Source organism: Austrofundulus limnaeus, unplaced genomic scaffold (assembly GCF_001266775.1).
Source record: "Austrofundulus limnaeus strain Quisiro unplaced genomic scaffold, Austrofundulus_limnaeus-1.0 Scaffold129, whole genome shotgun sequence".
In the NCBI taxonomy this organism is placed as follows: domain Eukaryota; kingdom Metazoa; phylum Chordata; class Actinopteri; order Cyprinodontiformes; family Rivulidae; genus Austrofundulus; species Austrofundulus limnaeus.
Window position 1 is genome coordinate 738,051 of NW_013952531.1, and position 19,104 is coordinate 757,154.

At 37.8% G+C, this 19,104-nt stretch overlaps 1 protein-coding gene across 1 annotated transcript in view; it reads right to left on the minus strand.

Annotated features, from left to right (window-relative positions):
• Positions 1 to 19,104, minus strand: part of ryr3 (ryanodine receptor 3) — a gene marked incomplete at its 3' end in the record, with an annotated part of 107,898 nt that overhangs the window by 67,216 nt on the left and 21,578 nt on the right. The window contains 9 exon segments of the mRNA XM_014015437.1: positions 1,912 to 2,068; positions 2,771 to 2,845; positions 3,145 to 3,238; positions 3,444 to 3,543; positions 6,547 to 6,659; positions 6,952 to 7,030; positions 9,281 to 9,355; positions 13,195 to 13,215; positions 17,193 to 17,297. Of these exon segments, the coding sequence (XP_013870891.1) occupies positions 1,912 to 2,068; positions 2,771 to 2,845; positions 3,145 to 3,238; positions 3,444 to 3,543; positions 6,547 to 6,659; positions 6,952 to 7,030; positions 9,281 to 9,355; positions 13,195 to 13,215; positions 17,193 to 17,297 (819 nt within the window).

The window sequence follows — 19,104 nt, forward strand, 5'->3', positions numbered from 1 at the left end:
ATATTAATGACAATGTTCAACATGGCAGGGAGCTGACCTTCCTGCATGTAGAAACTGACGGGCACAGCCTAATGCAGTTAGGTGATGAAGAGACTGGGTATTAACAGAGAACATAGAGGGTCTATTTGGCTGTGTCCAAAACAACAGGACGGGTCCTCTGAAGGCCGAATTTGTCGGCCGCATACGTCACAGCGCCGCGACGAAGGACGTCCCAAACCGAAGACTCCTCCGATGCGATCGACAAATACGTCCTTCCTTTTCCCCGATTTGAAGGACTGRTCAGATGGATCCTTCCCGGCCCAGCATATCCCATAATGCTTTGCGGCCCAACCAGAGATTTTTTTCAAGCTAGTAATGGCGGACGAAGCGAGAGAAAAGAATACGTTTTAAATAAAAAATTTTAGCGGTTGTAATTATAATACTTTTATAATTTGTACAGACGCATTTTTAAATATTATTTTTATCAATTAAAAACGCGAAGTAAACATGCACCTACAGCAGGTCAATTAGTTCTTCAAATGTTGCCTTTAAGTTAATTTTATAGTTTTGTGATATTAATAATGCTAATACTGTATATTGATATTTTTCTAATTTTGATTTAAGTTTGCTTGTTTARCATCGTCGTGGTTGCTAGGTGACCTGACGTACGCCGGGGTGGAGGGGAGGCTAGACCGTCCAAATTCACAGCCTCTTTTTTTTCCTGGTCTTCCCGGTCTACCAAGGACCCAGCCCACCTCAACCAAGTAGTCTGGGTCCTCCGGAGGACCCGGCCTGTCGTTTTGGACACAGCATATTCTGTTCACATCCTCAAGGCTGCTGTTGAAGCGGTTCAGGGCAACCTTTGTCACGAGTTTAATAAGTCAGGAGACTTCAGATAAAAAGATATCTGCAGAGAAAACAGGTCTCTATAAAAGGACGTTTTGTTCTCTTTTATGGGGGATTTAACACTGAATAACAAGGTATTAACACAAACAATTAACAGGTATTAAAACAAACACACAAACAAACAAACAACTACTGTCACTTTACAAGCATATAGGATAATAACTGCTATCACTATAAAAACCTCTAAAACAGTTTACATATTTAAAAAGATGATTAAGTGAAAATAAGATATGATGATATCTGATGTTTGTTTTATTGTTTGTATATTTGGAGATCGTTGAGGCTTGTGTTTGTTTGTGTGTAGAAGTTGTTTTTTGAAATTAATTTCTTTTCTTCACTCTGAACCCTTTTCATTCACAACATGATTTACTTTTTATTTTTGTTTTACTGTATACAGATTTTGTTTTTATGAATAAAATAATTTGAATAAACTCAACTAAGCTGAGCATAATTTCATTTCATAATTAGAAAGGACATTATAATAATTTACTAACTGGTCTTTATAATATGCTGAATGTATTGTGCTATAATTTGAATGAATTATAATCTGAATTGRATTAATTTTGTGAACTTGGTTTATAAAGCTCTATAGTGGTCCGAGGTGACTTTTGTCATGAACAGGAGCTATAAAAAATAAAACAAATTTAAAATGGATTCAAATAAACCTAATAAAAGAACACTAAATGTATCACAACACTTCCTATTATTTCTGGGAGAGAGATAAATTTCAAATCTTTGCTGAAAGTGGATTAAGTACGGGAGATGGGATTATGTTGGTTATATTGTTTGCTCCAACATTTATGTCATTGTCTGCTCAGCCACAGCGAAAAGGTCAAATCATGGTGGTGAGACTTCAGCTCATTAACAGCTAACATGAGCACCTGGGAGGATTTGATAAAGGAACCAGTGGAAGATTCTTATTCCGGTTTAATGAGRCAAATTAGCAAAAGACATTTATTGACAGCACCATTATGAGACRGTATAAAATGTCAGAAACAAGCAAAAAAGTAATAAATGAGAGCTGACCTTAGATGGCTTAAAGCAGAAAGAAGTAGCCTTGGTGTCGGACTTCTCTCTGTCCTGCAGGACCAGACCACTGTCCTCAGTCAACGCCAGGTAACGACCGGTGGAGAGGTGGCGCAGACGGAAGGGCTGACCCCATCGAATGTGGCTCCCACTCCAGCTAAACACAGACAGCTAACGTCACAAACATGATCTGTGCTGCACACTTCTGCTTGTATTTGACTTGAACGCTTTGTCGTTGTTTTCAGATTTCATCCATCTGATTTTAAACTCGTCCATTCTTCTATTTTCTTTACCCCGGTCAGGGGGGAGCTGCTGCCTAACCCAGCAGTCACTGTGTGAGAGGCGGGGTCACCGTGGACAGGTTAGGTCCATCACAGGGACAAACACAACCATTCACTCCAGAGCTGCACCATATATCATTTGAACACAGTCACTGCAATGTTCAAGCGAGCAACAGCTGGCAAATTAAATCAACGGCTAAAAACATTATCGCACTAAACAGTTGTGTGTTATGGCTTTTATTGTGACGGGATGGTGTTTACTGGTGGAAGTGTAAGAAAATTAATTAAACAACAACAAACGTTTATTCTGTTGTAAAGCTTCAGGGACAATAATAGCAGCGTTTTTTGGAGAAGTTGGTGAATGATCAAGCTGTGGAGGAAGACGAGGATCTTGACAAAAACCAGGAGGAAAAGAAGTAAAATACTGTTAGCATGAATGCTAATATTAAAGTGTGACAAAAACAGAAACTAAGATAGACACAGAGGCAGCATGTTAGGTGATCAATCACAATCATCTTTGTCTGATTTAAACTGATGTTYAACGCTGTGCTTTAATCCAATATTTCTTTTGATCTTACCTGACCCGGAGAGGCTCCAGTCTCCACAGAGAGCGGGCTTTTGAAGCTCCTTTACCTGCTTCATAGTTCACTATTCTGTGTACAAAAGACACAATTAAATTACTTTGTATACAACTTTATAGGAAAATAACCTATTTTTATTTATTTCCTTCCTGATACTGGCCCTCTAAACTTATTGAAATGACAACTGTAAAAGCAAAATGGTCCCTAAAGAGTTTTGACAAGTTTGAAATACAGAGCACCTTGTCCAGGTGCACTAATTAAAATCTTAAAACTACTTGTTGAAAGTGTTAACAAATGCTGAGTACTTTAAATCACCAAACAACTTGACAAGAATTAGTTTAAGGTCCGAGACGCATCATTTAATTTCTGACCTTTGCTCTTCCTCACTTCTGTCGGCTCCAGGAATGGTCAGGCTCTCATCGTGACCGTGACACAGACGCATCACATGCCCACCAATCAAATACCCTAAAAACAAACAAAGGTTTCATTGAAACTTTTCATTGCTTTACGTTGTTAAAAGCTGTCAAAGATGTATTATTTCTAATCAAATATTTATTTAAATCTGAAAATGCTCATTGTTTTAGAAAAACATTCAGAGTTTTCCAGTTTTTTCAGAAAATAAATGAAACTGAGTGTTTGGTGCTGTTGTTTGCAGGCCTACAGAGCTCACCTACAGCCATGTTGCTTGAAGAACAGGTAGGCTGCACATTCCACAGAGTCTGCATGAAGGAGGCGTCCACCTGAATGTTGCTGCTAGAAATGGAGAGATGCTGCAAGAGAAAAGTAGGCTAGACTTCAGGCAGAACGCCAGACACCTACTGCAGATTCAGATGGCTAACTAGTTTTCCAATAACAAAAACAACGCTGTAAACAATGTAGGCTAATAACCGCTAAACAATGTAGGCTAATAACCGCTAAACAATGTAGGCTAATAACTGCTAAACAATGTAGGCTAATAAATGCTAAACAATGTAGGCTAATAACTGCTAAACAATGTAGGCTAATAACTGCTAAACAATGTAGGCTAATAACTGCTAAGTGTGAGTTAGAAATAATTATTTTTTAGAGACAAAAGAAACAAAGAAACTTGGAAACAACTCAAAACAAAGCCCAAATTTCCTAAACCAACCAGTCAGTCTGGAGTTAAACAGAGTAGTCCTTTTACTCTTTAACGAGGTTTTGTCAATAACTATTAATAATTAGTACTTTATCGGTCTTGACAACATTTAGAGCACTGGAGTGAGGAAAAAAATGTAGATGTTTTTGACCAGGCTAGGCTAACGGCTAGCCAAACAAGGGTCTATGTTATGCTGGTGTGAAAGAAAGCTACATTAGCTAACTGCGTATGTGCAAACGTGTGCGTGCTGAGCACACAGAGTGTAAATGCTGATGGTGCTGAGGCTGCTGAATGTGACAGTCTGCTGGGAGTTAAGTAAACATTTGGACCGATGAGACGATCTGACCAGGAAGAGTGATACTTCTGCAGCCTCAGCACCRTCTCATATAATGACTTAACAGCACATAAATGAGACGATGGCAACTAAAATTATTTTAAAACTGAAAAACTAAARTTCACTGATATAAGCTGGATAAAACACGACACACAGCTGAAAAAAAATACTGACTTAAACTTTGAATATCGATGATGTTTAAAAGAGATTTCCAGTTCCCACGGTTCCTGAATGCAACATCTGAGAACACTTTGTCCAGCGCTGTGCTGAACTGTCAGTCATGATTCCACACCCACATCTGATGCCCCGCCCCCAAACCAAAACAGGGCTAAAAGTTTGAAACTGGGGAAACAAAATATAAAACTGAAAATAATAATAATAATAAATTAATTAATTAATTAATTAAAAAATAACTCTAATCTAACCAGCAGTTTAGAACTTTTTTCTTTCATTTTCAGAATAATTTTTCAGCTTCAAATAATAATAATAAAAAAACTTCTTTAGCTTCATATAAAACAAGTTTAAAGTTTATCGTTAGCTAATTCTTTCACACAGGTTACATTTAACAGCTGTTTTAGAAACCTTTAAATCAATCAAAAAGAGTCCTCGTTTGGCTAAGCATTAGCCTAACCTGCCAGTTTGTCTATAATCTGTGCTTTATAACTGAAGTCAAAGCTAATTACTTAATTGACAGATCAGCACTTTAAAAATGGCCGGACTTTCACTTTAAGTTATCGTTTTAACAAACACTAGATGATGGTTTTGTGTGCAACGTTCACTTCATGTCTTTGTGTGGAGATAATTTAGATTAATGAAGTGTTGCACTGCAGTGTCTGGATATGACTGCCTCTCCCTCCTATGATTAATCACCATTTTCTCTGCTCTACATTGAGAACAGCAGAGCTGAGAGCAAAGTGGGGGGAAGCCAGTGATATTTAGGTGGATTTCATCGAGACACAAAGCAGAAAAGGTCTGAGATGTACAAAAATAGTACCTTCAGTTGTTCCCAGTAACAGAACAGTGACTGCTTTGACCTGATTTTCTCTGAGCACCACTCTTAAAAGGGCGAGTTTCAAACTTTTTGAATAAGCTTTGTTTTTAGAGGCTAAATTTGGCGCTTGTCCTGTTTTGATATAATTGCATATTTCTCTCCCAGGAGGGCTCGAGCAGCCTCTAAAAAAACATTGCTATAAACTTTCATATGCCTGGCACGTCAATCCTTCCTCTCTTATAAGCGCCATCTTCTTTACCAGGCGAGTTAATTGAGGTCGAGCGTGCAGCTATGCATATGGAAGGAGCCATTAAGTTTGAGCTCATTTAGCCAGATGGATGAGTCCATGAAAAAATATTTTTAACATGCAGAGGCCCTTCAATGGTAATCAGAGTTCTCTTACAGGTAGAGGTGGGAAGTTTTCCTGTTTTCAGATCAAATGCCCTCGTCACTCTGAGGTTGGTTCGAGTGAGAAAGCTGCAGTCTCTGAAAACCCCTTTAAAGGCTTAAAGCATGTTTGGATTAAATAATCTTAAAAAAAAACATACATAAAGGCAGAAAATGATTTTTACATAAGAACTTTCAGGCGTAGGAAAGACAGCGTATCTTATTTTCAGCATTTTTTAACATGGTTGTTAGAGATAGTTATGAATACTTAGTACCGTATCAGCCATGACTTCAGAGTAAAGAGCATGAAGAAGAGGACTGAAGTCTTCATCCCGACTGGTTCTAAGAGAAGAGCCCGTTTTACCAAGGCTGATTTCCAGGCATTCTCAAAATTGGTAGCTAATTATCATTAGCTAATTCTGAACCTCTATACTGTTGCTTGACAATGGTAATTTATATTTTGCTTAAAGACAGAGCAGTTTCCTGACACCAGGGGGGCCCAAGGCAAGAGCTGTGGCCCTACTACATCCCACTTTCAACTATGTTAACCAGAATTATATGAACAGCAGTTATCAATTATTATGAATGTTATGTCATTTATAGCACTATTTTTTAAAGAAATGTCATTATAAACATATGTTGTTGTGATTATCAAGCTTTTCTCTAAGCACAAATGTATTGAAAAAAGAAAACTCTACATGTTTTCTATTTCTTATTTCATCCATGTTTTCAATGGTTAGGTCACATTAAATAGTTTGATATTATATTTGTGGCAGCTTTAGATTTATAATAGTAACTTATAAAAATATGATCACCATCAGTGTTTTGTGTTGTTTATTTGACCACTACCATCCCTCGTCGTCCCCCTTTAGCTCGGGGCCCTAGGTGAATGCCTACCCTGCCTACCTTATTGTGAGGTTAAAAGATATAAAAAGGGGACTTGCCAGGTATCTCTCAGTTGACACGCTGACGAGAATCAGATCGTCTCCGATGCGAACTTTCTCTCCCTCTGATCTCTGCTTGGACGCAGGGTGAATCGTCCACCAGCAGGACTCTCCTTTAAACATCAATGAATGGAAAGGTTGAGCAGGGGATAAAAAAGGTAGGTAAACAAATGACAATTTAACAATTATTGGGTTCTTTTCATTTATTTGTTTCTTGAAACGATCACCCCTCATCTGGAAATACTGAAGAAAAAAATACTTTAACACGAAGAAATACTGTACACAGTCCAATCTATGTGCAGTTTAAATGTCTACCATCAGCACTGGTTTATTCTCAAGGTTAAGTCAAGCTGATTAATGCTCAACAAACTGTAATAAACGAGTGAATTCTTCTTCATACTGTACCTATTGAGTCTTCCTCCAGCCCCACATCAAATGACAGCTTATCTGTCAGAGACCTGGATGTCTTCAAACAGGTCAAGTACTGGTGAGGAAAAGGTGAATTAGTGTTGGGTCAAAGAAAGACGGAGGTAAAGTTTCACTGTATTAATTAATTAGTCACTGAGGAAAATCAACTACAACTATACTGTACACTGACGACTTTATTCATTGTCTGGTCATAAGTGATATCCTATTTGTTGTGAAAAGCTTTTTTAATAGGTTCAGTTTGCGAAAATTAAAAATAATAATTCTGACCTGATTAATAAGTTATTAGCAAGTTTGACTAGGGTCAATGTGGATTATTGTCATCCTAAAACAGCTCTAAGCTCAAAYACTTACAAGTGGTCCATTTTAAACCAATGTTTAAACATTTAGACCTCCCAATTTTGGCAGGTAAATCATACAATTTCTGGCAGGAAACTAACCAGAATAGGGCTTCATGAACTGGCACTACTAAATGATCCAGAAGGACATTTTGAGCAAAATCACATTTTTATAATGTTGAAGTTGAGCTCACTTGAGACCACTGTTTCCACTTTCTGATCCTTTCAAAATAAAACACGATGCCAGAAAAGACACTGAGAAGCTCTGAGTCGTTTTGTCTTAGGTTATTTTATTTTGGTAGGCTTGTCAAAAAAGAAACTTAACTTAAAAAAAACACCCCATTTACCTGTATGACTAAACGCTACAATAAACTGTGATAAATTCGTCAATATTGTCCAGCTCTATATTGGGGTAAAACGAAATAGTCCTGATAAAAGCATTAGTTCTTCAAAATGACCTGTTTTAATTAAACTCCTGCCTGTCCTTCACATGACCCACTACAGCCTCTGAGATTGATTTATGATGCTGATTATTGATAATTTTTTTGAAAGATTGGTAAAATCTGACTTGCTGACAAAATATGAAAACATATATTAAGCATTCATATTGTATAAGCTGCTGTTTGGATAATTTTCTAATCTTATTTATTTTTCTCTTCTTTTTGCTGATTGTTAGGGTATGAATTCTTTATTTATGTGCGTGTCACCGGTATACAGTATGTAGGAGTGTATGTAATATATATATTTTCTTGTTAAATGGGGCATACGTTATAAGATTTTTTTCTTCTTTCTGCTCTTTTTCATTTTAAACRTATCGTGTTTGTGTTATGTTAAATTTTGTTCTGTTTTAATTAAATGAAATAAATAAAAAAATAGAAATATGGATGGTAGAATACGATTCATGTGGTTTTTATGTTTCATTTGAGCACTTAGTCAAGTTTTTGTGTAATTTTAATGCTATTTTTACCAAATTTAATTGGTTATAGTTGTGAATTCATACTACAGGCTCAGAAATTTTGGCTGAATAACTGCTTTCTTAATTGTAAAGCAGCATATAAAAGTTATTAAAATATTTTAAGAAAAAATATTTGTATTTTAGTGTATTTTAAGTTCAATAAATAGTAGTTAGAATTACAATAATTATGACTGCAGAAGTAAAAAATTCAGATGGCGATCTTTCAATTGGGACCAAGCCTTTGAATTTACTCCACTGGGTTCATGAACAGCATTTAATTTAATCTGGGTATATTTTTAAAAAATGTTGAAAGGCTTTGAAGTGATTTCAGAGGGTTAGGAATGCATCGTCCACTTTGATTTTAGTTCCACTTGGAATTAAACTCTGTTTCTCCAGTTGTTTAAATAAGTAGAAAAAAAATTCTCACTTTAATCARTGATAATACTCAAACATGTGCAACGTATCATCTTATTGGGGAYGTTTATAGTATCCATAATCTTTATATTAACCATACTGTCCAGTTTGATCACACTGGGTCATTTTAAACACATTTTAAAGGAAATGGAAAAAAACATAATTTGAATTGTGCTCGTTTTTAGGTTGTGTGTTTAACTCTGCTTTCCCCAAATTGTAACTTGACGTTCATGATATTTGTGTAACTGATATGTATGTGTCTCAGGTCTTTCTTGTAAATGAGACTACACGTCTCAATGAGACTAACTGCCTAAATAAAAAGAGTACAGTACATATTTTATAAGAAATATTAAAAATAATAAAATTATTTTTAGTTGAAGGACGGCAGCTGTAATAACTGTAATAACTGTAATTTCCCTCTGGGATCAATGAATTATTTCTGATTGTGATTAACTCTTCCCTCTCCACAGTGCCCCACTTCAAACATCTGAACTATCTTTTGGAGCAAATATGAATGAAGAATCGAAGACAAACRAAAACAGCACTTTAATCAGAATCAGACTGCCATCACGTAGTTTCTGCGTGTATCGTTACTACTCACCATGCCACTAAAGGAGTGGCGTAACAGGATGGCGTGACCGTAGAGCAGGGTCCGGTGTCCACCCCCCTGACCCGCCTGAATACAAATAGGAGGCAACAAATTAATTTCATCGCTTCACGTTTTCCACCTCGAAAAACCTTTAACTCCATCCGTGAGAAAGATATTAAGACCAAATCCCATTATCTTTTACTTCTAATTAGCCTTATGCTATCGTTCCACTCATTCATGCTAAGGGTTGAAGAGGCAAAATAATTTAATATTCAGCTATCTGACCCATCAAACGATGAGGCTTCAATCTYTGCTGACTCACCTGTAAGATGTCTGAGCTACCTGTTAAAATATTAAAAACATTAATTCATTTAAAAGGATCCACGATTAGTTGTAACATTAGACTTTATTTGATAAACATATATTTTAACTGTAAAATAAAGACTGTAAAAATACWATAGGATGTTCAGTTTTTATCATTTTTAAACTAAAAGTTTAAAAATATATTACACGGATGGAGCCATTTTATTTCCACACAAAGCATTCTGGGTAAATGATGACGTGGATAGGTCCTCGGTGCGAGGCTGCTAGCGAGCTATATCCACCCTGAAGGTTAATCTTGGACAATATCTGATGATCGACTCTTTTAAATGAAACCAGAGAGCGTTGACAGAGAGGAGAAGGTAGAAATGACTCAGCCTGGAACTGAAAATATGGATGGAGGACAACAGAGCTGCTTCATGGAAGAACAACCTCAGCTTAGCCTGTTAGCCTTCACACTAGCGCCGACACGATGTTGCCTTATTTGTATTAGCTCGGTGCTAGCTCGACAAGCTAAGCTGAGGTCCTCCATCCATATTTTCAGTTACAGGCTGAGTCATTTTTGTGTTCCTCTCTGTCATGTGGATGGAGGACCTCAGTGATGAGAGGAGAATGTGTAGCGCTGAGCTAATACATATATATGGTGATAGCATCGAGGCTAACGCTAAAGCTAACAGGCTAATCTGAGGTTGTTCTTCCATGAAGCTGCTCTGTTGTCCTCCATCCATATTTTCAGTTCCAGGCTGAGTCATTTCTACCTTCTCCTCTCTGTCAACGCTCTCTGGTTTCATTTAAAAGAGTCGATCATCAGATATTGTCCAAGATTAACCTTCAGGGTGGATATAGCTCGCTAGCAGCCTCGCACCGAGGACCTATCCACGTCATCATTTACCCAGAATGCTTTGTGTGGGAATAAAATGGCTCTGTGTTAAAACATATTTTTAAAAATTTACAAAACTAAACAGCCTACAGTATTTTTACAGTTTTTATTTTACAGTTAAAATAAATGTTTATCAAATAAAGTCTAATGTTACAACTAATCAGGAATCCCTTTAAGAAATATTTATTTTTTCTTTAGAAGGTGTGAAGGATTAACTGAATTTTATAGCTTCACTTTGTGATCAGTTTTAGTCGTTTACTTTAAATCAGGAAGAGAATCAACTTGTCTCTAATGTGTGCCTCCCTTCAGCAGCGTAACAGTAATACTTAACATTTCAGGCTGATGTAAGAGGGACAACAACTAGGGGTGTGACCAGGTTTTATATTAATATTAAGAACAGCGTAAGGACACAGACTGAGGAACATTTTGTTTTTAGACTCAGAGAAACAGGCTCTGAGTGGGAAAGTGGCTTTTTGAACCGAAAATTAACATTTAACTGAGAACTTATTTGGTTTTCAACATCTAATTTAGAGTGTTTTCTTACAGGTGTATCTCAGCTCCAGGGCGAATATTTCAGGCTCTAATTCTCATGACTTAGCAGGTCACTAGAAATTTAGGAGTAATAAAAGAAAATGAGATTGGTCTCAAATCTGAGTTCCTTCTGCGTTTTATTCTCGCTCGGATAAAGCCAGAAGAACTCAAGAAATCCTAAGAGTTGAATTAAAGAGAACCAGACTTCTTTCTTTGAAGATGTTTTATCGGTCATCTAAAACACTTCTTCAGCTCGTGTCATGGATTCAGAGTTGAGTTCACTAAAGAAGAAGCTTTTCAGATGGCAGGTGAAACATCTTGGTCCAGTTAACTTCTGTTCAAAGTCTTAGGGCAGCCATGTCCCGGATGACTGAGAATTTACACCATCAAATATCTCCACAGGGGGTTGTATTTTCAGCTCACGGTGCAAGCAGGAAACAAGGTGATGAGAGTAAACGTTAAAATCACACGTGGACAACTTTCTCATTCTTGTGACAGACAAGAATAACTGCAGCAAACTGTGTGTTAGCAAAACACCCGAGGAAATGTGTAAATAACAAGGAAAATGGGATTTTTGTTTGTCGCCATCTTTAYGCCAAGTACAAAAACGAGTACCTACCTTTTTAATTACTCTCTAGCAGCAAAATAAAAAAGCAAAGTGTGAGTTAGATAAACACAACAGTATCTCTTGGTTCATACTCACCTGGAAAACAACGAACRTGAGTCAAAGTTCAACATATTAATGGAAAACCTTCTAAAAGTTGATGTTCCATACTGTTTAAACTTTGGGTTTACAAATACAATCATTTAGTATTTCATGATATGATGGATTTAAATGCACTCAGATGTGTATTTTCAGTGGAGATTCGTGTTATTTGTTCTGGAGGTCAATAAAAACAACCTCAAACAGACCTTGCAGTTCTTGTAGGTGATGTCATGTTTTAAACCTGTCTAACCCATCCTGGTTTGCTCTTCAGCATCTTCCTCAACGTCGCATAAATCCGCCAAGCTCCTGGTCCTGGTCCTGGTCCTACCTCTCTCAGGTACAAGAGAACTGATTTCAACCCAAACGGCTTTGGAGTTTACAAAATTTAATTTTCAGAACTATCCACTCTTTTTACCTACAACCAGATATATCCAAGATAAAATAACATCATTACTTCTTTCATTTGACACTTTCATGACCAGCAGAGGACACCAGACACAAGATTCTTTATGAATCACTCAGACAAATTAATCCTTGACACATCAGTTTAGTTTTTACCTACTTTCCTTCACAGAAATAAAAACTGTCGGCTTCTTTTTGGCAGAGTCAGAGTTTTTACACCAAATGATGACTAAGTACTTTGCTGAAATGTTACGTTGATAGCTCATCTTATATGAGCGGTCAGCGGATGGTAAATGGCAAACTAATCAATTTTTCAATGCTGTAGAGAAACTACTGAAGCTGGACTGATTTATTAAGTTCCTTACCATCTGATTTATTGATTCTCCAGGATTACACTTCATGTCTTTATAACAGCGCTCAAAATGGGATGTTAGTGTTTGACAACTGTCTACAAAATGAAAACTCATCATTGATGTTACCTTAAAATTAAAAAGACAGTCCTTTGAACCGTTACACATCTGAAATCAAAGCTGATTTCAGAACATTTCCTCTTGTCGACACCGTTTCTTTTCAGAGACCAAACTCAGAGAAAACAGAGCAGCACAATGCACGACTCGTTGGTTGGAATGTGCTTTCATTAATGCAGCTTAAAGAGGGTCTTTTGAATGTTATAAGCAAGCAAGAAGCAGACCTTATGAGTTTTGAGCACTTGGACGTTTGCACACAAAAAGGGGCCAGGCGAAGACTTTCACTCATGGAGAAAAGGTGACGACCACCAGTGCAGAGCCATTTCATGATTGTCATATTTCAAAGATCTGACAGTTTCCAGATGATGAAGAAGAAGGAAAATATGTTGCTCTAATATCAGCTGAAGGCTTCATTTGTTTGAGAATTTTACACCCATAAAGTTAAGGTTTAATTACAATGTAAAACTTCTAAAATAGATGCTTTGTTTGTGATAAATGCAGCTGCGACAATCAAGAAAAAGGCATTAGATTGAGTGAAAGTGCCTGAGGTTCAGCCCCCCCTCAGTTAGTCTGTCATGCACAGTGACAACATGATGGAGGAGCAAACTGATGGACCTACCCATTTTTCATGGTCAGCACTCTATTAACAAACAAATACAAATGAAAAGAAGGAGTTATCGGGATGTGAGGTTGTGCAGGTCTGGGAGCAACAATGTGGAGAAATGGGCCCTGACCGTGGAAACTAAAGGGGTGATTTATCAGCCTCTGGTACCAGACAGTTTGTATTCTCGCCAACATCATGTCGCCTCGCCAAACGAGGCCAGCCAAAGATGTTGAGCACAAAACAAATCTGCTGCCCGGGCTAATAACAATGCAGGCCTGACTCTCTCTCCTGCAGGGGACCCTGGGCGGTACCCAAGAGATGAGGCTGTGAGAGCAATCCTCCATCAGAGGACAACTGTGACCACAGCAACTCATAACTGCTTTGCATGGAGGGATTTTGTGCCCAATTTGTCTTAAAACCAGCTTCAGAATATCTGGTAGTGCTCGAGTTCCTGTATCTGCCACATTTATACTGCACAACCGCTCATGCTACTTCAGCTGCTTTATTCCTACAATACAGGCGGTCCGTCTCAAGCGTCTCATAATAATTTGGTGCATTGCTTTAACAAAGGCTCAGACCGCATGTATGGAGGAACAAGGAGTTTTTTCCTCATATTAAAAACAATGGCAATATCAAGCAACTTATTCCAAATGATATGATCTATTAGACAAGAAGCATTGTTTTCTCTTTGTTTTGGTGCATCCTTCCRATCTCTTCATTTCTCTCAACAGCTGAGACTTAAAGTAATTAAAAAAAATTAAATGTGAAAGATTCAAATAGCTTTAGTGAACGTTACAGAGGGTTTATTGATTGCACACATCCTGTAATAACAGTACTTTGATATTAGAAATGACACTCCTACGGCACAACAGAGAATCAGCAGGATCCTGCTCTGATAAACATGCTGAGTAAGCTCGAGCTGAGCCAGGAGAGAGAAAAAAAAGAGACTCAAAAATGTTTGGAGTAAAATCAAAAAGGGCGGAGGGTGAAGAGGGACGATGCAGAGAGTGCAGCAGAGCACTCACAGATCATTTCCCTCCTTTCGTTGCACCTGAAGGTGTTTTACAATCAGAGCCGGAGCAGGAACGTGTTGCAATGAATAAAACGTGTAGTTTCTCTGAAGCATTCAGTGAAAGGCTGCGTGTCCTGCAGAGCCACCTGACTACAAGACAGTAAAGTAACTGGATTTAAATATATATTTAAATGTAAACGTAAATGTAAACGTCAGCATCAGTCTGATGAACAAAATGGACCGGAGACACCACATCAAATCATAACCACTCTGTCATGTTGGAATTGAAATGATGTATTAGTTGTTTTTCTGCTCTAAACCCAGAGCAGAAAGACATCAACACTGCATATTTAATTATTTTTTCATCGCAACATTAAGCACCGTTATCGCACATCGCCGGTTTTCCTGTTATCGTGCAGCCCTACCTACAACTACAGTGGTTTGCAAAAGTATTCATACCCCTTGAACTTTTCCATATTTTGTCACATTACAACCACAAACATAAATATATTTCACTGGAATTTAATGTGAAAGACCAACACAAAGTGGTATACAATTGTGAAGTGGAAGCAAAATTTTACATGAATCAAAACATTTTTTACAAATAAAAAACTGAAAAGTGCGACGTGCAAAAGTATTCAGCCCCCTTTTCCCTGAGTGCAACCAATTGCATTCAGAAGTTGCCTGATGACTGCTAATGACTCAAAAGGGTCCACCTGTGTGTAATCTAATCTTAGTACAAATACAGCTGCTCCGTGACGGCCTCAGATGTTGGTTAAGAGAATATTGGGGAGCAAACAGCATCATGAAGTCCAAAGAACACACCAGACAGGTTAGGAATATGGTTTTGGAGAAGTTTAAAGCAGGCTTAGGTTATAAAAAGATTTCCCAAGCTTTGAACATCTCACGGAGCACTGTTCAATCCATCATCCGGAAATGGAAAGAGTATGGCACCACAGTAAACCTGCCAAGACAAGGCCGTCCACCTAAACTTACAGGCCGAACAAGGAGATCACTGATCAGAGAGGCAGCCAAGAGGCCCATGGTGACTCTGGATGAAATGCAGAGAGCCACAGCTCAGGTGGGGGAAACTGTCCACAGGACAACAATTAGTCGTGCACTACACAAATGTGGTCTTTATGGAAGAGTGGCAAGGAGAAAGCCATTGTTAAAAGAAAACCATAAGAAGTCCCGTTTGCAGTTTGCCAGAAGCCATGTTGAGGACACAGCAAACATGTGGAAGAAGGTGCTTTGGTCAGACGAGACCAAAATTGAACTTTTTGGCCACAATGCAAAACGCTATGTGTGGCGGAGAAAGAACACTGCACATCACTCTGATAACACCATCCCCACTGTCAAATATGGTGGTGGCAGCATCATGCTCTGGGGGTGCTTCTCTTCAGCAGGGACCGGGAAGTTGGTCAAAGTTGATGGGAAGATGGATGGAGCCAAATACAGGGCAATCTTGGAAGAAAACCTGTTGGAGTCAGCAAAAGATTTGAGACTGGGGCGGAGGTTCACCTTCCAGCAGGACAACGACCCTAAACATAAAGCCAAAGCTACAATGGAGTGGTTTAAAAAAAAGAATATTCATGTGTTAGAATGGCCCAGTCAAAGTCCAGACCTAAACCCAATTGAGAATTTGTGGCAAGATCTCAAAACTGCTGTTCACAAACGCTCTCCATCCAATCTGACTGAGCTTGAGCAGTTTTGCAAGGAGGAATGGGCAAGAATTGCAGTCACTAGATGTGCAAAGCTGGTGGAGACATACCCTAAAAGACTTGCAGCTGTAATTGCAGCAAAAGGTGGCTCCACAAAGTATTGACTCATGGGGGCTGAATAATTTTGCACATCGCACTTTTCAGTTTTTTATTTGTAAAAAATGTTTTGATTCATGTAAAATTTTGCTTCCACTTCACAATTGTATACCACTTTGTGTTGGTCTTTCACATTAAATTCCAGTGAAATATATTTATGTTTGTGGTTGTAATGTGACAAAATATGGAAAAGTTCAAGGGGTATGAATACTTTTGCAAACCACTGTATATTCAGTTCTGTGACTACAGTTACATTTGTCCAAACATATTTTGGCCTGTCACGATAACTAATTTTGCTGGACGATAGGTTTTTATTGCTCATCACGACAGGCCTAATCATAATCATACTGGTGAAGCTTTATGTTTAGCTGTTGTTACCACACCTTTAACACAGAAGCCTTAAAATCATACAGAATTTAAAAAAATTTAAAAATGAACTACTTAAATTTAATTATTATTGACAAAAGCTACCAGCGAACCAGCTCTGACTAGTCCTGCTGGTTTCTCCCAACAGAACCTGGATAAAAAAAGTGATAATATTCTGAAATTCTTTCACTGCAGATAAGATATTAATCTCTGATAATAACTCCACAGGACACTACTTCAAAAAGGTCCAAAAATAAATGTCAGCAGCAAAAACAAAACATTCTGATTTGACAAAAAGTCAGATCAACTCGTCTGTCAGAGCTAACAGGTCTGACTGCCTGCATCAAATCAAAGAGTTTAACTTTTTAAGTTTCACTTCAAAATGATGTCAAATCTTCAGTCGATACCCTAATGTCACATTCAAAGTAAGCAAAGTGATTTTGCTTCCTGTTGCTTAACACTCTTTTATAAATAATTTAAGAAAAGCAGAATTTTGGACCTGGTTCTCATTGGAAGGCTTCAAAGTATCTCTGACCCATCCTGCATTTGAAACGAGGAGCTTCTTTCTGCAGCATCAGTACATTTTCACCTCCTGATCTTCAGCCACTCTGCCTGTGAGGGCTTATTTAGGAACGCTTTTAGTAAATTACGTTCACTGGACATTGCTGTGAAGACTGTTACATTAAGTGTCAAAATGATAGAAGTGGTTACTTGCACAGACGTCAAATCACAAGCTGGTTCTTCTGGGCGAGTAAGCATCGTGTGAGCATGCTTTAAAAGGTTACCAGTGAGAAGAGCGACCATAAAGATGGACTCACCCCTTCGCTGCTTTGTCCGGTGTTAGCCAGCATCTCCTGCAGGGCTCGGACCGACAGGGACTGCTCCAGCACAAAGTTACAAATACACATGTCTGGAGGAACATACTGCAGGACAAAGGAGGGGAGAGCAGGGAAGAAGAGCAGAGGAAAAAAGGCATTAATAGATCAAATAATAAGAAAAACAASCTTTTTCCTTCGTAGGAGAGAAAAGGTTGTTTCAGGAGTTCCTGCTGCTTGAATTTCCTCTTATGTTACCTGCTGGGCCTCACAGGGAAGCAGCTGTCCCACCAAACCCCCTCCTCTGTCAGAAATAAAATGCTTGGTTGCACTTGACTTGTTATACAAAACCTCCCTCAAACTTGAAACTTGGTACTTTGGAGCAAAACTATTTTAGAAACACATTTTATGATTCGAAATGTAAAGTTATCCGATTTGCAGGGAGTGACTTTGAAAATAATTCACATCAAATCTAAAATAAAACCATTCAACAAACAGGAAACCCACATGTTTGATTTACAACCTACAAAATAAATGAGAATATATTTTCTTTTTGGAACTTGTTTACTGCAGGCAGATTTCTACTTGTGATTTATTTAAGCAYATTTACATAAAAGTGTCAAATGAACAGTTAATACAAAATGCTTAACTAAAACTTAAAGCATATAGTCATTAAAATGACTGAAGGAGTTCATTAACAACCAGTAAAATGATTAAATTACTAATTACTAAAAGGTGCAATTTTTCAGCTTTGTTTTGTTTTTTGGGACAGAGGGGCTGTTAAAAAAACAACTTTTGCCTTTTTCCTCTGGAAATGAAGACCTCAGTTATGACTTTCAACAGCCTAAACCTATAGCAGCACAACTAAAGGCCAGCTCAGGAAACCCACTATAGGATTTATAAAGTAGAAAGTCTTAAAACTAGACAGAGCGTCAGCCTCATGGTCAAAAACAAGAAGTTGGTTCCACAACAAAGAACCCTAAAAACTGAAAGCTCTGCCTCTCATTTTAGTAACTCTAGGAACCACAAGTAAACCTGCAGAGCCAAGGACTCTGTTCTGGTGTTTGTTCWGGACTTTAAGAACAAATACCATAAATTATCTTAAAAAGCACAATTTTTTTTGTCATACAGTTAAGACAAAGAAGATGCTGCTAAAAAAAGGGGGAGGGACTTTTAAAGATGCATAAATTACTTTCAAAATAAAAGCATTCCAGAGGCAGACTGTTTCTAACGTGTCTAAATTTAAAACAAACCTTTATAGTTGCTATTGTTTATTATTACACCAGACTAGGGCTGCATGATATTAGAAAATCTTGCAATGGCAATAATATTAGTAAATATTACAACGACAATATCAGGTGCGATATAGACCTTTTTTTCTTTCCTCACTTTCTAATCTGTACTTCCTACTTTGTGACCTTTAGCATTTTTGGCAATGTCCTTTGTGTCTGATGTGAGCTGTCCTACTGGCTAAATATTACAATAATTCAATTCAATTCAGTTTATATAGTACTAAGTCACAACATATGTAATCCCAGGGGACTGTAACCTAAAAAAAAAAAAAAAAACAATCCAAGGAAGCCAGCAGATTGTGTGAAATCACTTCATCACAGTCTCCCATCCTGAGCAGCACATTGGTGACAGTGGAGAGGAAAAACTCTCTTTAACAGGAAGTCCTGATGCATCTCAGTAATCCAGGTAAAAAAATCAAAAAGAAAAAAATTGTATAGGTCTTCTGGACGGGTTCTTCTCTAATGAAACGTTTCGTCTCTCCTCCAAGAGACTTCTTCAGTCTGAGAGTTTCAGGCAAAATTCAGGCTTTTAAGCACTGCCTCCATGTGACTTTTTAAGCACTGCCTCCATGTGACTTTTTAAGCACTGCCTCCATGTGACTTTTTAAGCACTGCCTCCATGT